This window comes from Anomaloglossus baeobatrachus, unplaced genomic scaffold, assembly GCF_048569485.1.
Source record: "Anomaloglossus baeobatrachus isolate aAnoBae1 unplaced genomic scaffold, aAnoBae1.hap1 Scaffold_58, whole genome shotgun sequence".
Classification (NCBI taxonomy): Eukaryota; Metazoa; Chordata; class Amphibia; order Anura; family Aromobatidae; genus Anomaloglossus; species Anomaloglossus baeobatrachus.
In genome coordinates, this window is record NW_027444942.1 from 923508 (window position 1) to 942660 (window position 19153).

Sequence of the window (19153 nt, forward strand, 5' to 3'; positions counted from 1 at the left end):
TATATATGTCCCCAGCCCCTCATGTGATGTATGTGCCCCCAGTGTCTCCTGTGATGTATATACAGCAGTCCCAGCATCTCCTATCTGATGTATATATGTCAATCCCAGTGTCTCCTATGTGATGTACAGTATATGCCCCCAGCCCCTCCAGTGATGTATGTGCCTCCAGCGTCTCCTGTGATGTGTATACAGCGTATGTTATGTGATGTATATGATTTACCAATCTTATTATCACAAAGAGTTGATTTTGCTCCAGACCGAGACAAACCTGGAAAAGCAGCTGTGAGAAAAAACATGATTACATCATGGCCGCACCACAGAGAAGCTGCTCCGGCCTCTATAGTAGGGGGAGTTAATTAATTGTTTGACCAATTATATCCGGGTAATTTTGACATTGATCATTTTGTGCAGCCCCCAAAGGTTGGTAGAAATTGCCAAATGGCCCCCGGCGGAAAAAAGGTTCCCCACCCCTGGGCTAAATAGTCGAAGGTCGAGAACTAGCATTGCATACCACGCATGCGCCGCCTCCTCCTCTCCTGTGGATCCGCCCTACTGCCGCTGGCAGTGTTCCTGAGCCTCGTGCACCCGTCGGGAAACATGCCAATGTTCAAACCTGGAGTGTAGTGCCACGGTGATTAACCCTTACACCCGTAAATAGCTGCATACAGATTGGGGGGCTGTATACCCTTGGAGGGAGCGCTATATACCCTTAGGGGGACGTATATACCAGGGAGGTGAGCTGTATACCCTTGGGGGAAGAGAGCTGCATACCCTTGGGGGGAGAGCTGCACACTCTTGGGGGGAGGAGAGCTGTATACCCTTGGGGGGGGAAGAGCTGTATACCCTTGGGGGGAGGTGAGCTGTATACCCTTGGGGGGGGGAAGAGCTGTATACCCTTGGGGGGAGTAGAGCTGTATAGAGCTGAATACCCTTGGGGGGAGGATAGCTGTATACCCTTGGGGGAGACCTGCATACCTTTGGGGGGAGCTATATACCAGAGAGGGAAGCTGTATACCCCTTGGAGAGAGCTGTATACTCTTGGGGGGAGGTATATATCAGGGAGGTGAGCTGTATACCTTTTGCGTTGGAGCTATATACAGTGCCTTGCAAAAGTATTCCGCCCCCTTGAATTTTTCAACCTTTTCCCACATTTCAGGCTTCAAAGATAATGATAAAACATTTTAAATTAACGGTGAAGAATCAACAACAAGTGGACACAATTGTGAAGTTGAACAAAATGTTTTACTTATTTTAAACCTTTTTTAAAAATTAAACCTTTTTTAAAAATAAATAACTGAAAATTGGGGCGTGCAATATTATTCATCCCCTTTACTTTCAGGGCAGCAAACTCACTCCAGAAGGTCATTGAGTATCTCTGAATGATCCAATGTTGTCCTAAATGACTGATGATGATAAATATAAGCCCCTGTGTGTAATCAAGTCTCCGTATAAATGCCCCTGCTCTGTGATAGTCTCAGTGTTCTGTATAAAGCGCAGAGAGCATCATGAAGACCAAGGAACACAACAGGCAGGTCCATGATACTGTTGTGGAGAAGTTTAAAGCCGGATTTAGTTACAAAATGATGTTCAAAACTTTAAACATCCCAAGGAGCACTGTGCAAGCGATCATACTGAAATGGAAGGAGGATCATACCACTGCAAATCTACCAAGACCCGGCCGTCCATCCAAACTATCATCTCACACAAGGAGAAGACTGATCAGAGATGCAGCCAAGAGGCCCATGATCCCTCTGGATGATCTGCAGAGATCTACAGCTGAGGTGGGAGAATCTGTCCATAGGACAACAATCAGTCGTACACTGCACAAATCTGGCCTTTATGGAAGAGTGGCAAGAAGAAAGCCATTTCTCAAAGATATCCATAAAAAGTGTTGTTTAAATTTTCCACAAGCCACCTGGAGGCACCAAACATGTGGAAGAAGGTGCTCTGCTCAGATGAAACTAAAATCAAACTATTTGGGCACAATGCCAAACGATATGTTTGGCGTAAAAGCAACACAGCTCATCACCCTGAACACACCATCCCCACTGTCAAACATGGTGGTGGCAGCATCATGGTTTGGGCCTGCTTTTCTTCAGCAGGGACAGGGAAGATGGTTAAAATTGATGGGAAGATGGATGGAGCCAAATACAGGACCATTCTTGAAAAAAACCTGTTGGCGTCTGTAAAAGACCTGAGACTGGGACGGAGATTTGTCTTCCAACAAGACAATGATCCCAAACACAAAGCAAAATCTACAATGGAATGGTTCACAAATAACCGTATCCAGGTTTTAGAATGGCCAAGTCACAGTCCAGACCTGAACCCAATCGAGAATCTGTGGAAAGAGCTGAAAACTGCTGTTCACAAACGCCTCCATCCAACCTCACTCAGCTCCAGCTGTTTACAAAGGAAGAATGGGCGAGAATTTCAGCCTCTCCATGTGCAAAACTGATAGACACATACCCCAAGAGACATCGCAGCAAAAGGGGGCGCTACAAAGTATTAACTTACAGGGGATGAATAATATTGCACGCCCCAATTTTCAGTTTATTATTTTTAAAAAAAGTTTAAAACAAGCAATAAATATCGTTCATCTTAACAATTGTGTCCCACTTGTTGTTGATTCTTCACCAGAACATTAACATTTTTATGTTTGAAGCCTGAAATGTGGGAAAAGGTTGAAAAATTCAAGGGGGACGAATACTTTCACAAGGCACTGTAATGTGTTGCCTGTGTCTATAAAGGACTGCTTGTATATAATGTACTGACCGTGTATATAACTTGTATATATAATGTACTGCCCGTGTATATAATGGACTGCCTGTATATAATTTAGTGCCCGTGTATATAATGGACTGCCTGTATATAATGTACTGCCCGTGTATATAATGGACTGCCTGTATATAATGTAGTGCCCGTGTATATAATGGACTGTCTGTATATAATTTACTGCCTGTGTATGTAACTTGTATATAATGTACTGCCCGTGTATATAATGGACTGCCTGTATATAATGTACTGCCCGTGTATATAACTTGTATATAATGGACTGCCTGTATATAATGTACTGCCCGTGTATATAACTTGTATATAATGTACTGCCCGTGTATATAATGGACTGCCTGTATATAATGTACTGACTGCGTATATAATGTACTGACCGTGTATATAACTTGTATATATAATGTACTGCCCGTGTATATAATTTACTGCCCGTGTATATAATTTGTATATAATGGACTGCTTGTATATAATGTACTGCCCGTGTATATTCTATGCTGCCCATGTATACAGTCCCTGACAGAAGTTCTGTTGCTTATCCATGTTATGTAAATAACAGCTTATAACCTGACTTTAAATTCATCCATTGGTTTTATAAATTACTCTTTTGAAAGCTGAAACCCTCCCAAATTTGTTTTTAGGTTATGAAAATAAAGTTGCTGCAAAGCTGAAATATTGATTATTTAATGAACACAGAAAGGTAAGATTTTGGCAAGACAATGTGAAATTCAAACAAATAACTAACTTCTAATACAAAGATATGTTGCATAACATTGGTGAATGACGTTGTGGTGCTATTAAAGCCATATTTAATATTTTGTGTGACTCCATGAGCTTGAAGGACTGCATCCATGCGGTTCAACAATGATTCATACAATTTATCGATGAAGTCATCAGGAATAGCAGAGAATGCATCTTACATGCCTCCAAGAGTTTATATAGATTCTTTGGTTTTGTCTTCCAAGCTTCCTCTTTCATCTTATCCCAAACATGCTCTATGATGTTCATGTCTGGTGACTGGGCTGGCCAGTCCTTGAGCACCTTGATCTTCTTTGCCAGGAGGACCTTTGTTGTAGAGATGGATGTATGAGATGGAGCACCATCCTGCTGCAGAATGTCACCCCTTTTATGATTGGGAATGTAAGAGGTAGCTAATACTTCTTGATATTTTAGGCTGTTGATATTGCCTTCCACCTTGCAAATGTTTTGCACACCCTCATACTAAATGTAACCCCAGACCATGATCTTTCCACCACCAAACTTAACTGTTTTCTGGATCCATACTGGCTCCAGTAGGTCTCCTGCAGTATTTGCGACGGCTGTGGTGTAATTCAACTGAAGATTCATCAGAGAAATCCACCTTCTGCCACTTTTCCAGCGTCCATCTGTTTAGCAGACTGTGGAACTTGGCAAATTGTCTTTTGTTTAGTGCTGGCTTCTGGGCACTGATTCGACCATGGAGGCCATTCCGAGACAGAATCCTACAAACTGTTCTAGTTGACACGGGGACTTGAGGTGACCGGGCCTGTTGGAGCTCTGCTGCAGTGGAAGGGGACAATAAATATAGGTATTAAGGATATTAGCACGCCCCCTGACGAAGGTTTCGGCGCATTTACACTGAATTCACTGAATACTTAGGTAATGTTATCAATGTTTTGCTGGGATTATGTCTTTTCTATCTTGCTGATTCAGTATGATTCTGCTCCTCTGCAGTTATGCGGTTTTTGCATACATGTGACCACCTTTTTGCAGCTTTGGGCATTATATTATGTATTTTCTCTACTCTCTCTCCATTGATTGCCTTCAGATTTAGTATTGACACCTCTTGAATGGTCTGAGGATAGTACCTATTATGGTTTTAGGTGTCTACTACTGGCATATTATGAATTTAATGGAGATTAGATATTCTGCCTTCGCTGCAATTGGTGTGCACCTGGTTTGTGAGCAGATCTATGAAGATTTTGATGTACTCTTTTTCATGTATCCTATTTAGGTGTCCTTTCTGGTTAAATTAATATATTGTTATAAAATCGATTTTATTAAATCCATCACAAACATACATAAATACTGAAATTAAGAAAAAAGAGGAAGTAAAGAGACAATCTCCCTATCCTGTTTCCTTCCTAAAATACGGGGGTCGGCGTCCTAGGTCAACGACGCCCCCGTTCAACGACGACTAAGTCCCTATGTTGGGCCCTCCCTATAACAGATATAGCGCACCCCTTCTGGTAGATTGAATTCCCAGAGTATTATCACCACGGTGGATAGGTAGTGCACAGTCCGGGGTGGTTTAATTATAGCTAGTAGTATAGCATTACATTTTTTGGGGGTCGTCTGTGATTTGTCAAATCTGTCAGTGTGCTCAGAAAGATAGTTGTAAAGCACAGTTTAAATAGATGTGCTGTTCAGGAAATATTCAGCACATACAGTTAGGTCCAGAAATATTTGGACAGTGACACAAGTTTTGTTATTTTAGCTGTTTACAAAAACATGTTCAGAAATACAATTATATATATAATATGGGGTGAAAGTGCACACTCCCAGCTGCAATATGAGAGTTTTCACATCCAAATCGGAGAAAGGGTTTAGGAATCATAGCTCTGTAATGCATAGCCTCCTCTTTTTCAAGGGACCAAAAGTAATTGGACAAGGGAGTCTAAGGGCTGCAATTAACTCTGAAGGCGTCTCCCTCGTTAACCTGTAATCAATAAAGTAGTTAAAAGGTCTGGGGCTGATTACAGGTGTGTGGTTTTGCATTTGGAAGCTGTTGCTGTGACCAGACAACATGCGGTCTAAGGAACTCTCAATTGAGGTGAAGCAGAACATCCTGAGGCTGAAACAAAAGAAAAAATCCATCAGAGAGATAGCAGACATGCTTGGAGTAGCAAAATCAACAGTCGGGTACATTCTGAGAAAAAAGGAATTGACTGGTGAGCTTGGGAACTCAAAAAGGCCTGGGCGTCCACGGATGACAACAGTGGTGGATGATCGCCGCATACTTTCTTTGGTGAAGAAGAACCCGTTCACAACATCAACTGAAGTCCAGAACACTCTCAGTGAAGTAGGTGTATCTGTCTCTAAGTCAACAGTAAAGAGAAGACTCCATGAAAGTAACTACAAAGGGTTCACATCTAGATGCAAACCATTCATCAATTCCAAAAATAGACAGGCCAGAGTTACATTTGCTGAAAAACACCTCATGAAGCCAGCTCAGTTCTGGAAAAGTATTCTATGGACAGATGAGACCAAGATCAACCTGTACCAGAATGATGGGAGGAAAAAAGTTTGGAGAAGAAAGGGAACGGCACATGATCCAAGGCACACCACATCCTCTGTAAAACATGGTGGAGGCAACGTGATGGCATGGGCATGCATGGCTTTCAATGGCACTGGGTCACTTGTGTTTATTGATGACATAACAGCAGACAAGAGTAGCCGGATGAATTCTGAAGTGTACCGGGATATACTTTCAGCCCAGATTCAGCCAAATGCCGCAAAGTTGATCGGACGGCGCTTCATAGTACAGATGAACAATGACCCCAAGCATACAGCCAAAGCTACCCAGGAGTTCATGAGTGCAAAAAAGTGGAACATTCTGCAATGGCCAAGTCAATCACCAGATCTTAACCCAATTGAGCATGCATTTCACTTGCTCAAATCCAGACTTAAGACGGAAAGACCCACAAACAAGCAAGACCTGAAGGCTGCGGCTGTAAAGGCCTGGCAAAGCATTAAGAAGGAGGAAACCCAGCGTTTGGTGATGTCCATGGGTTCCAGACTTAAGGCAGTGATTGCCTCCAAAGGATTCGCAACAAAATATTGAAAATAAAAATATTTTGTTTGGGTTTGGTTTATTTGTCCAATTACTTTTGACCTCCTAAAATGTGGAGTGTTTGTAAAGAAATGTGACAATTCCTACAATTTCTATCAGATATTTTTGTTCAAACCTTCAAATTAAACGTTACAATCTGCACTTGAATTCTGTTGTCGAGATTTCATTTCAAATCCAATGTGGTGGCATGCAGAGCCCAACTCGCCAAAATTGTGCCACTGTCCAAAGATTTCTGGACCTAACTGTAACTAGTGTGCTCAATTTGAGGACATATTTGAGACACACACATCCTAAACAGGAGTGCCCACAGTTACAAAAAATGTAACACTAGTTATGTGCTGAATATTTCCTGAACAGCACATCTATTTAAACTGTGCTTTACAACTATCTTTCTGAGCACACTGACAGATTTGACAAATCACAGACGACCCCCAAGCCCCACCCCCAAAAAATGTAATGCTATACTACTAGCTATAATTAAACCACCCCGGACTGTGCACTACCTATCCACCGTGGTGATAATACTCTGGGAATTCAATCTACCAGAAGGGGTGCACTATATCTGTTATAGGGAGGGCCCAACATAGGGACTTAGTCGTCGTTGAACGGGGGCGTCATTGACCTAGGACGCCGACCCCCGTATTATAGGAAGGAAACAGGATAGGGAGATTGTCTCTTTACTTCCTCTCTTTTCTTAATTTTAGTATTTATGTATGTTTGTGATGGATTTAATAAAATTGATTTTATAATAAGTAGTGAAGACTTTATGGTTTTGAATCAATATCTACTTTATATGACTTATCTCGGTATTTAATTAAATTAATATATTGACAATGATGTACAATATCCTTGTGTCCTGTTTTTGGACTCCATGCACAAAGTATACCTTATATTAACCCCTTCACCCCCGGCCACTAAAACACCCTAATGACCGGACCATTTTTTTTCAATTCTGACCAGTGTCACTTTGACAGGTTATAACTAGAGTTGAGCGGGTTGCTAATAATCCGGGTCCGGCGGATCCGTCGCGGGTTGCCCCAGAAGTCCGGATCCGATCCAGAATCCGGCCCAATGTAAGTCAATGGGGGAGCGGATCCGGGACAAGAGAGAGAAAGAGCGAGAGAGAAAAAAAATAAATCCCGAACCCGGATCGTGCCGCCGGATTCCCGGATCCAGGTCGGACCCGGATCGGACACTGAAACCGCGCGGATCCGGATTTTTACAGTTCGAATCCGCTCAACACTAGTTATAACTCTGGAACGCTTCAACAGATCCCGGCGATTCTGACATCGTTTTTTCGTGACGTATTGTACTTCATGTCAGTGGTAAAGTTAGGCCGATATTTTTTGCGTTTATTTGTGAAAATTTCAAAAATTTGGCGAAAATTTTGGAAATTTTGCAATTTTTAAACTTTGAAATTTTCTGCTTATAAATCTGAGAGTTGTGTCACACAAAATAGTTGCTAAATAACATTTACCGCGTGTCTACTTTATACCAGCGCAATTTTCGAAACAAATTTTTTTTTCATTAGGAAGTTAGAAGGGGTCAAAGGGTTCATCAGCAATTTCCCATTTTTCCAACAAAATTTACAAAACCATTTTTTTTAGGGACCGCATCACATTTGAAGTGACTTTGAGAGGCCTAAGGGACAGAAAATACCCAAAAGTGACCCCATTCTAAAAACTGCACCCCTCACTCTGCTCAAAACCACATCCAAGAAGTTTATTAACCCTTTAGGTGCTTCACTGGAACCAAAGCCATGTGGAAGGAAAAAATGAAAATGTTACTTTTTTTTACAGAAAAATGTTACTTTTGCCATAAAACTTTAATTTTCACAAAGGAGAAAAGAGAAAGTGCGCCATAAAATTTATTGTGCAATTTCTCCTGAGTACACCGATACCTCATATGTGGTAAAAATCAATTGTTTGGGCGCACGGCAGAGCTTGGAAGGTAAGGAGCGCCATTCGAATTTTTGAACGCAAAATTAGCTGCACTCATTAGCGGACGCCATGTCGGGTTTGGAGACCCCTTGAGGTACCTAAACAATGGAGCTCCCCCACAAGTGACCCCATTTTGGAAACTAGACCCCTCAAGGAATTTATCTAGATGTTTGTTGAGCACTTTGAACCCCTGGGGCCTTCACAGAAGTTTATAATGTTGAGCCGCAAAATGAACAAAAAAATATTTTACCACAAAACAGTTCCTTCAACCAGGTAGCTTTTTTTTTCACAAGGGTATCATGAAAAAATGTACCATAAAACGTATTGTGCATTTTCTCCTGAGTACAACAATAACCTATATGTGGTAAAAATCAATTGTTTGGGCGCACAGCAGAGCTTGGAAGGTAAGGAGCGCAATTCGAATTTTTGAACGCAAAATTAGCTGGACTCAGCGGACGCCATGTCGGGTTTGGAGACCCCTTGAGGTGCCTAAACAATGGAGCTTCCCCACAAGTGACCCCATTTTGGAAACTAGACCCCTCAATAAATGTATCAAGATGTTTGGTGAGCCTTTTGAACCCCCGGGGGCTTCACAGAAGTTGATAACGTTGAGCCGTGAAAATATATATATTTTTTTTTACCACAAAACTGTTACTTGAACCAGGTAGCTTTTTTTTTCACAAGGGTATCAGGAAAAAATACACCATAAAACGTATTGTGCAATTTCTCCTGAGTACGTAGATACCTCATATGTGGTGGAAGTAATTGTTTGGGCGCATGGCAGGGCTCAGAAGAGAAGGAGCGCTATTTGACAGCAAAATTGGTTGGAATCATTAGCGGACGTTATGTTGCATTTGGAGACCCCCTGAGGTGCCTAAACAATGGAGCTCCCCCACAAGTGACCCCATTTTGGAAACTAGACTCCTCAAGGAATTTATCTAGATGTTTGGTGAGGCCCCAGGGGCTCCACAGAAGTTTATAATGTTGAGCCATGAATACATTTTTTTTTTTTACCCCAAAACTGTTACTTGAACCAGGTAGCTTTTTTTTCACAAGGGTATCAGGAAAAAAATACACCATAAGGCCACTTTCACACGTACGTGCCTCCGGTACGTGTTTAGCAGTTTTCTCACGTACCTGAGACATGTACACACGTAGACCTATGTTTTTGGACACACGTATGTATTTTCGCACGGAACGTGTGTCCGTTCCGTACTTACGTGTGTCCGTGTGTTTCTCACGGCAACATGTCCGTTTTATCTCCGGCATCACGGGTGTCACACGGAACGCAAACAGGTTACATGTAACACACACAAACCACACGGATGTGTTTCTTGTGACACGCACCGGAGAAAAGACGTGTCTGCGAGAAAAAAAACCAAAACATTACTCACCTTCTTCAGCCATGCAGTCTCTGCCGCTGCTGTCACTTGCTGCCGACCCCCTCTCATTATGCTCATTGCATATTCACTTCACTGCGGCCGGAAGCAGCAGCAGCGGGGAGTTGGCAGGACCGGAGACTGAAGATCAGCACCACGGACAGCGACACCAGAGACAGGTGAGTAGAAAGTTCCCGTTCTCCGTGTGTTATCACGGATAGCACACGGAGAACACACGTGTGCCATACACATGGCACAACGAGGGCAATACGCACCTTTGACACATCCGTGATTTTCACGGACGTGTAAAAGAGGCCTAAAACATATTGTCCAATTTCTCCTGAGTACGCAGATACCTCATATGTGGTGGAAAGTAATTGTTTGGGCGAACGGCAAGGCTCGGAAGGGAAGGCGCGCCATTTTCAAACGCAGTGACGTGCATCACTGATCGGCCGCTGCAGGACGCACGGATTGATGAATGATGAAATACAGAAAGCAACAGGGATACGGGAAAAAAAAAGTCACGCCGAAAATTGAGCAGAGACGCCGATCTGTTATGTGCATCCCTGATCAGCGCTCGGCCGCTGCAGGACGCACACACGGATGAGATGCAAAAACATGACGCAAGATACGGACAAAAAAAAAAAGTCCCGCCTAAAAATTGACCAGGGATGCAAATACGTTATCTGCATCACTGATCAGCGCTCGGCGGGATGCACGGATGGATGAAGTGTGAAAATGGACAGGGGATACAAAAAAAAAATAAAAAAATTATACTCACAGTACCCAGAAGATTTGCAGGAGGATCACTGACCAGAGGAACTGCAGGAGGAATAGAAGGCAGAAAGTGGACAGCTTCTTACAGCAGAGCAGCAGGCATGAAGTTGGACAGGTCATCAGAAGACACAGGAAGGACCCAGCGATCGAGGCAGACCTCGGACGACCCGGTGGAGGCAGGTAGGGAACATCGGAGAGGGAGAGCAGAGGGGGAGGGGGAGACCGGAGAAGCAGAGGCAGAAACATGGGAGAAGAATTGAGATCGCAGCGGGGGTGAGCAGATCGCAGCGGGGGGGGGGGGGGGGGGGGCAGAATGCAGTGGGGGGGGGCCACATCGCTTCGGGTGGGGCACATCGCAGTGGGGGGCACATCAGCACTGGCAGGGGCCATGATGGGAGCGCGCAGGGGCCATGACGGGAGCGCGCAGGGGCAGCGCGCAATACTTACAGGGGAGCAGGAGCGGCAAACTGAAAGCGGAGGTGGTGGCAGCAGCGGCGGTGGCGTGGTACCACAAGTACCAGCCAGTGCACGCTGCAGACATGTTGGGGGAGGGCTCTTCAGACCAACACAGGTCAGGCACTGATTGGAGCGATCATGCGTCATAGCACGATCGCTCCAATCAGTGCTGCAGGGGCTGGGGGCACCATGTTTGAGCTCCTGCTATGATCTGCTGCAGCAGCTTCGGCACCTCATAGCAGGATCTTACAGTATCTCACTGGTTCAGGCATTGTTTTAGCCGAAACCAGTGCGAACGATTTGGTTGGCGGTTCAGATTTGAACAGCCAATCAAAACGATCGTCGGGGGTCAAGCAAAGGTCCCCTGCTGTAAGAAACAGTGGGGGACATCATTTGAAAGCCGTTGCTATGGCCACGGCAATCAAATAAACTTTAGGCAGTAAAGTTACGTCCCTGGTCGTTAAGTCACGTTAAAATAGGACGTAACTTTACTGCCCGCGGTTGTGAAGGGGTTAAGGATTCAATTTCCATCTCTATGAGTACCGTATTTTTCAGACTATAAGACTCACCCTGGTTTTAGAGAAGGAAAATAGGAAAATAAAATTTTAAGCAAAAAATGTGGTCATGACACACTGTAATGGGGCGAGGATCTGCTGCTGACACTGCTATGGGGTAATATCCCCAAATTCTCTACTAAGGTACCCCATCCTGGTAATGATCCTCCTGCCTTGTATATACAGTATATGTCCCTCATCCTGGTATAGCCCACATCCTGCTATATACCGTCATCCTGGCATATGGCCCCATCCTGCTATATACCCCCCATTCTGCTCATATACCCCCATCCTGCTATATACCCCCATCCTGTTATATACCCCCCATCCTGCTCATTATATACCCCCATCCTGCTATAGCCCTCCATCCTGCTATACACCCCCATCCAGCTCATAATATACCCCCATCCTGGTATACGGCCCGCATCCTGTGGCACATAAAAAAAAATTAAACGTTCATACTCACCTTACCTCACCTCACTCCCTGCAGCATCGCTCCTCCACTCCGGCAGCAGCGCTGGAGTGTGGAGCCGGCCACGATCCCTGCAGCACCGCGATGTCCTCCTGTCTGTGCCGGTGGTGGCTGCGTGTGGACACGTGCGCACAGCGATGACGTCATCACTGTGCGCACCGCTAGTCTCCACACACAGCCGCCGCCGGCACAGACAGGAGGACATCGCGGTGCTGCAGGGATCGTGGCCGGTGAGTTATACTGATTCACTGCACCCCACGCTGATGATGATGCACGGGGGCAGTGAATACAGCCGCACATGATCACTCCAGGCTGTAGTTGCCAAGGGTGATCACAGCCGGCTGTTTAGTATTCGCGCATCCCCCGCCCATCTGTCAGCGCCGCCTTCAGTGCTGAGAGATGATGGGTGGGATGATGGGCGTGCATATGTAATGAGCGGGCCCACGTGGTCACGGCAGGCTGCTACAGCCTGCTCGTGCCCCAGATGACCCGCTCCACCGCAGCACCCTCATTCCCCGCAGCCCTACATTCAGACTATAAGACGCACCCCCCTTTCCCCCAACATTTGGGGGGGGGGGGGGGGGGGGAGTGCGTCTTATAGTCCGAAAAATACGGTATATTAGAAATACAGCTACATTAATGATTTTTTACATTCAGTAGGTAATGTTAGGGGTACTTTGCACGCTGCGACATCGCTAGCCGATGCTTGCGATGTCGAGCGCGATAGTCCCTGCCCCCGTCACACATGCGAGATCTTGTGATAGCTGCCGTAGCGAACATTATTGCTACGGCAGCTTCACACGCACTTACCTGCCCTGCAGCGTCGCTCTGGCCGGCGACCCGCCTCCTTCCTAAGGGGGCGGGTCGTGCGGTGTCACAGCGACGTCACACGGCAGTCGGTCAATAGAAGTGGAGGGGCAGAGATGAGCGGGACGTAAACATCCGCCCACCTCCTTCCTTCCGCATTGCTGGTGGACGCAGGTAGGTGATGTTCCTCGCTCCTGCGGCTTCACACACAGCGATGTGTGCTGCCGCAGGAACGAGGAACAACATCGTACCTGTCGCTGCAGCGAAATTATGGAAATGTCCGACACTACACCGATCACCGATTTTCGACGCTTTTGCGATCGTTTATCGGTGCTTCTAGGCTTTACACGTTGCGACATTGTTACCGGCGCCGGATGTGCGTCACTTTCAATTTGACCCCGACGAGATCGCAGTAGTGATGTCGCAACGTGCAAAGTACCCCTTGGTGTCCCGCCAATTACTAACTGTGATGTATGCAGTCTTATGATATTTCATACCACCATCGTAGAGGCATTTGAACCCGGTGTTTGCAGTGACTCCTCCCTGTCACCTTTTCTATTAATAAAATTACATTTTTTGGACCATATGATTGCCTTTTTCCTTTGTTTGCAGTGGAAGAGGGGCTGGCTTTGGATTTTCTAACCAACAAACGTTCCTCCTGAGCAGTTGTCTTGCGGGGTCTGCCAAAAACATCTCCAGTCTCTTCAAATCTTTTTTTAATTCTTTGTACTTGACGTTAAGGGTGCCAGCCACCTCTGCAGTGGATCTGGGCTTCAGCCTCTAGATAATCAAGGCTTTGGTCACAGGGTGGATTTTTGGAATGTTCTCAGAAGTCAACTGGCATATGGCCCCATCCTGCTATATACCCCCATCCTGCTATATACCCCCACCCTGCTCATATACCCCCATCCTGCTCATATACCCCCATCCTGCTCATATACCCCCATCCTGCTCATATACCCCCATCCTGCTCATATACCCCCACCCTGCTCATATACCCCCATCCTGCTATATACCCCCACCCTGCTCATATACCCCCATCCTGCTCATATACCCCCATCCTGCTCATATACCCCCATCCTGCTATATACCCCCATCCTGCTCATATACCCCCATCCTGCTATATACCCCCATCCTGCTCATATACCCCCATCCTGCTATATACCCCCATCCTGCTCATATACCCCCATCCTGCTATATACCCCCATCCTGCTCATATACCCCCATCCTGCTATATACCCCCACCCTGCTCATATACCCCCACCCTGCTCATATACCCACATCCTGCTATATACCGCCCACCCTGCTCATATACCCGTGGTGCTGGTTTTCTTTTTATACACACCCACTAATTAACCGATCATTTAGTGAGCACAGGTGAGGATGTAAACTAGGATTGGGTGCATTATATGACAATGAGACAAAACTTTTGTCTTGCCAAAATCTGACCTTTCTGTGTTCATTAAATGATCAATATTTCAGCTTTGCAGCAACTTTAATTTCATAACCTAAACCAAATTTGGGAGGGTTTCAGCTTTCAAAAGAGTAATTTATAAAACCAATGGATGAATTTAAAGTCAGGTTATAAGCTTTTATTTACATAACATGGATAAGCGACAGAACTTGTGTCAGGGAGTGTAATGTACTGCCCGTGTATATATTGTACTGCCCGTGTATATAATGGACTGCCCATATATATAATTTAGTGCCCGTGTATATAATGTAGTGCCCGTGTATATAATGGACTGCGTGTGCATATAATGTACTGCCCATGTATATAATGTAGTGCCCACGTATATAATGTAGTGCCCACGTATATAATGTAGTGCCCGCGTATATAATGTACTGCCCACGTATATAATGTACTGCCCTGTGTATATAATGTACTTCCCTGTGTATATAATGTACTTCCCTGTGTATATAATGTACTGCCCTGCGTATATAATGTACTGCCCTGCGTATATAATGTACTGCCCTGCGTATATAATGTACTGCCCTGCGTATATAATGTACTGCCCTGCGTATATAATGTACTGCCCATGTATATAATGTACTGCCCACGTATATAATGTAGTGCCCGCGTATATAATGTAGTGCCCATGTATATAATGTACTGCCCTGTATATTATGTAGTGCCCGCGTATATAATGTACTTCCCTGTGTATATAATGTACTGCCCTGCGTATATAATGTACTGCCCTGCGTATATAATGTACTGCCCGCGTATATAATGTACTGCCCGCGTATATAATGTACTGCCCTGTGTATATAATGTACTGCCCTGTGTATATAATGTACTGCCCGCGTATATAATGTACTGCCCGCGTATATAATGTATTGCCCTGTATATTATGTAGTGCCCGTGTATATAATATACTGCCCTGTGTATATAATGTACTGCCCGCGTATATAACGGCTCCTTTTCCAGACGAGGACTGTACAGCGCACAGTGCTGAACCCCTCGGCTGCCATCACTGGTTTTGCGGTTTCTTCGCGGCTAAACTTTATTTCTTTGATTGGAAACAGTTCACAAAAACTTTTATTTCAGTTTCTAAGGGAGAAATGTTTGGTGCAGCGGAGGCGACCAAACTACACCACACTCCGGCGGGAGCGGTCCCCGAGCGCTGGGAAGGGGCTAGGCCCGGATGCCGGCGTGGTACACATATGCACTACTTCTGATGAGGGCCAGACTCTGACTAGTCCTACATCGGAGCGGATACGATCAGGGTGACGGAAGACGTGGACGATCAGAGGCACATCTCGCCCCTCAGGGGGTATCCTCAGCTGTGCTCGGACATGCTCACGCCGTGTCCATTCACATGTGGAGATGCATGACCCTGACTGGGGAGGGCGCCGTTCTCAGACATCACTGGGGTGCAGGGGTCCTGAGGCGAGGAGTCTGGGATCCAGTACGCTTCACACAGCGGCAGTGCGCCCGGCTCACACACACTGTAGCTTACAACACAACAGGGAAAGCGGCAGAGTCCAGAGAGCAAGAGAGAAAAGCAAGACAGAAGCAAAGCGTTAAGAAGTGGACCGCAGCGAATCACCGCAACTTATGTACAGACTACATGTATGGCCCTGAAGACCCCCCACCACCAGCTGCCGTCACCCCCCACCCTACACCCACAAGACATCAGAGCAGAAGTGACAGAAGACAACAGTGAGCAGGACGGTCCATCAGAGAAGCAAACATGGGGGGAGACAGCGGCTCAGTGCCCCCCACCACATGAACATCAGTCACCGACAGGACCCCCACGACAGGCAGCCGGGACCCCACGACAGGCAGCCGGGACCCCACGACAGGCAGCCGGGACCCCACGACAGGAAGGCAGGCAGGACCCCACGACACACAGCCAGGAACGACACGCAGCCGGGACCCCACGACACGCAGCCGGGACCCCACGACACGCAGCCGGGACCCCACGACACGCAGCCGGGACCCCACGACACGCAGCCGGGACCCCACGACAGGCAGCCGGGACCCCACGACAGGCAGCCGGGCCCCCACGACAGGCAGCCGGGCCTTCACGACAGGCAGCCAGGACCCCACGACACGCAAACAGGACCCCACAACACGCAGCCTGGACCCCCAACACAGGCAGCCAGGACCCCACGACAGGCAGCCAGGACCCCACAACACGCAAACAGGACCCCACGACACGCAGCCAGGACCCCACGACAGGCAGCCAGGACCCCACGACAGGCAGCCAGGACCCCACGACAGGCAGCCAGGACCCCACGACAGGCAGCCAGGACCCCACGACAGGCAGCCAGGACCCCACGACAGGCAGCCAGGACCCCACGACATGCAAACAGGACCCCACGACATGCAAACAGGACCCCACGACAGGCAGCCAGAACACAACTGTGAAGGTTGATGCACAAGTCACTTTATTGTTCAGACAGGGTGTTATCCTCAGGCGCCACCAAATCCACCACCAGGGTGGTGTGTGAAGTCTCCTGATAACAGAGAACACTAGCCTATACACCATCACGCTGCAGGATCCCACTCATGTCAAAGTTGAAGAATCACAGCACAGAATACTGAAGACACACGGTCATAGAGCCTGTTGTACATGACTGGCCCCCGCTCACCAGGGCACAGGTATCACCCCCCTCACTGCCAGGACCTGGGTACAATCCCGCTCCCAGACTCAGGTATCCGTCCGGCACTTATTTATACCTGGAGGAGTAATATTCCTCTTCGAGTTCATACAGGTCAATAGCGATCTCATCCCGCAGCGAGATTAGCTTCCGGTCACACTCATCCTGCAGAGCGCGGAGCTGCTGACTGCGCTGATTAATGGCCTCGTTCACAGAGGGGAAGTCGTTCAGGATCAGATACTGCTTCAGATCGGACACCAGCCGCATCAGGGACTCTCCAGCCCGGACCTGGAACACACCAGCAGTCATCGTTATATACAGTGAGATTGCCGTGGGATAATGGAGACGTCACTGATCTGCAAATGATGGAACGTGGAAACACGTGATCAAGTCTGGAGACGCTGCAGCCACAGGAGAAGAGAACATAGCCGCACCCAGCGAGCCCAGAAACGCTGCAGCCACAGGAGACAAGAAGAGAGCTGCACACAGCGAGCCCAGAAACGCTGCAGCCACAGGAGACAAGAAGAGAGCTGCACACAGGGAGCCCAGAAACGCTGCAGCCACAGGAGACAAGAACAGAGCTGCACACAGCGAGCCCAGAAACGCTGCAGCCACAGGAGACGAGAACAGAGCAACGTGCGGCGAGCCCGGGGACGCTGCAGCCACAGGAGACGAGAACAGAGCAGCGCGTGGCGAGCCCGGGGATGCTGCAGCCACAGGAGACAAGAACAGAGCAACGCGCGGCGAGCCCGGGGACGCTGCAGCCACAGGAGACGAGAACAGAGCAGCGTGCGGCGAGCCCGGGGATGCTGCAGCCACAGGAGACAAGAACAGAGCAACGCGCGGCGAGCCCGGGGATGCTGCAGCCACAGGAGACAAGAACAGAGCAGCGTGCGGCGAGCCCGGAGATGCTGCAGCCACAGGAGACGAGAACAGAGCAGCGTTGTGGCGAGCCTGGAGATGCTGCAGCCACAGAGACGAGAACAGAGCCACGCGCGGCGAGCCCAGAGACGCTGCAGCCACAGGAGACAAGAACAGAGCAGTGTGCGGTGAGCCCGTAGACGCTGCAGCCACAGGAGACGAGAACAGAGCAGTGTGCGGTGAGCCGTAGACGCTGCAGCCACAGGAGACGAGAACAGAGCAGTGTGCGGTGAGCCCGTAGACGCTGCAGGCACAGGAGACGAGAACAGAGCAGCACACAGCGAGCCTGGAGACGCTGCAGCCACAGGAGATGAGAACAGAGCCGAGCACAGCGAGCCAGAAACGCTGCAGTCACAGGAGACAAGAAGAGAGCTGCACACAGGGAGCCCAGAAACGCTGCAGCCACAGGAGACAAGAAGAGAGCTGCACACAGCGAGCCCAGAAACGCTGCAGCCACAGGAGACAAGAACAGAGCTGCACACAGGGAGCCCAGAAACGCTGCAGCCACAGGAGACGAGAACAGAGCAACGTGCGGCGAGCCCGGGGACGCTGCAGCCACAGGAGACGAGAACAGAGCAGCGCGTGGAGAGCCCGGGGACGCTGCAGCCACAGGAGACGAGAACAGAGCAGCGCGTGGTGAGCCCGGGGACGCTGCAGCCACAGGAGACGAGAACAGAGCAGCGCGTCGCGAGCCCGGGGATGCTGCAGCCACAGGAGACGAGAACAGAGCAGTGTGCGGTGAGCCCGTAGACGCTGCAGCCACAGGAGACAAGAACAGAGCAGTGTGCGGCGAGCCCGGGGACGCTCCAGCCACAGGAGACGAGAACAGAGCAGTGTGCGGCGAGCCCGTAGACGCTGCAGCCACAGAGATGAGAAACAGAGCCGAGCACAGCGAGCCCGGAGACGGCGCAGCCATGGAGGATGTTTATTCCACGCTGGGTGCTCACAGGAGTATGAGGAACATGCGGCCTGAGGTGCTGGTTCTTAAAATGACTTCTATAGGAGTGGAGAAATGGCTGCATCACTGGTTCCACAACCAAATCCATGTGTTGCTGAACTGTTAGTACACCAGGAATAAAGCCGCCTACAGGGGTCCATCTAGCAGACATGAAGCCCCCCCACCC

At 47.9% G+C, this 19153-nt stretch overlaps 1 protein-coding gene across 2 annotated transcripts; it reads right to left on the minus strand.

Annotated features, from left to right (window-relative positions):
- Positions 1-14567: 14567 nt before the first annotated feature.
- LOC142284808 (mediator of RNA polymerase II transcription subunit 22-like) lies at positions 14568-17433 on the minus strand. 2 transcript variants are annotated; one of them, XM_075333227.1, is made up of 2 exons: positions 17188-17433; positions 14568-15950 (listed from the first exon to the last, which is right to left on the minus strand). In XM_075333227.1, exons 1-2 carry the CDS (start codon positions 17415-17417, stop codon positions 15782-15784), a joined length of 399 nt encoding a protein of 132 aa, XP_075189342.1. In that variant the 5' UTR covers positions 17418-17433; the 3' UTR covers positions 14568-15781. The 2 variants fall into 2 exon arrangements, with proteins under 2 accessions (XP_075189342.1, XP_075189341.1); XM_075333226.1 differs by having other exon boundaries at positions 14568-15956.
- Positions 17434-19153: the final 1720 nt, after the last annotated feature.

Bases quoted from the DNA above. Each gene is read 5' to 3' on its own strand.
- LOC142284808 (XM_075333226.1), bottom strand. From the start codon at position 17,417: ATGACTGCTGGTGTGTTCCAGGTCCGGGCTGGAGAGTCCCTGATGCGG. The intron at 15,957-17,187 runs GTATAAATAAGT...TTGTGTTGTAAG, and splicing joins GAGGAATATTACTCCTCCAG to CTACAGTGTGTGTGAGCCGG.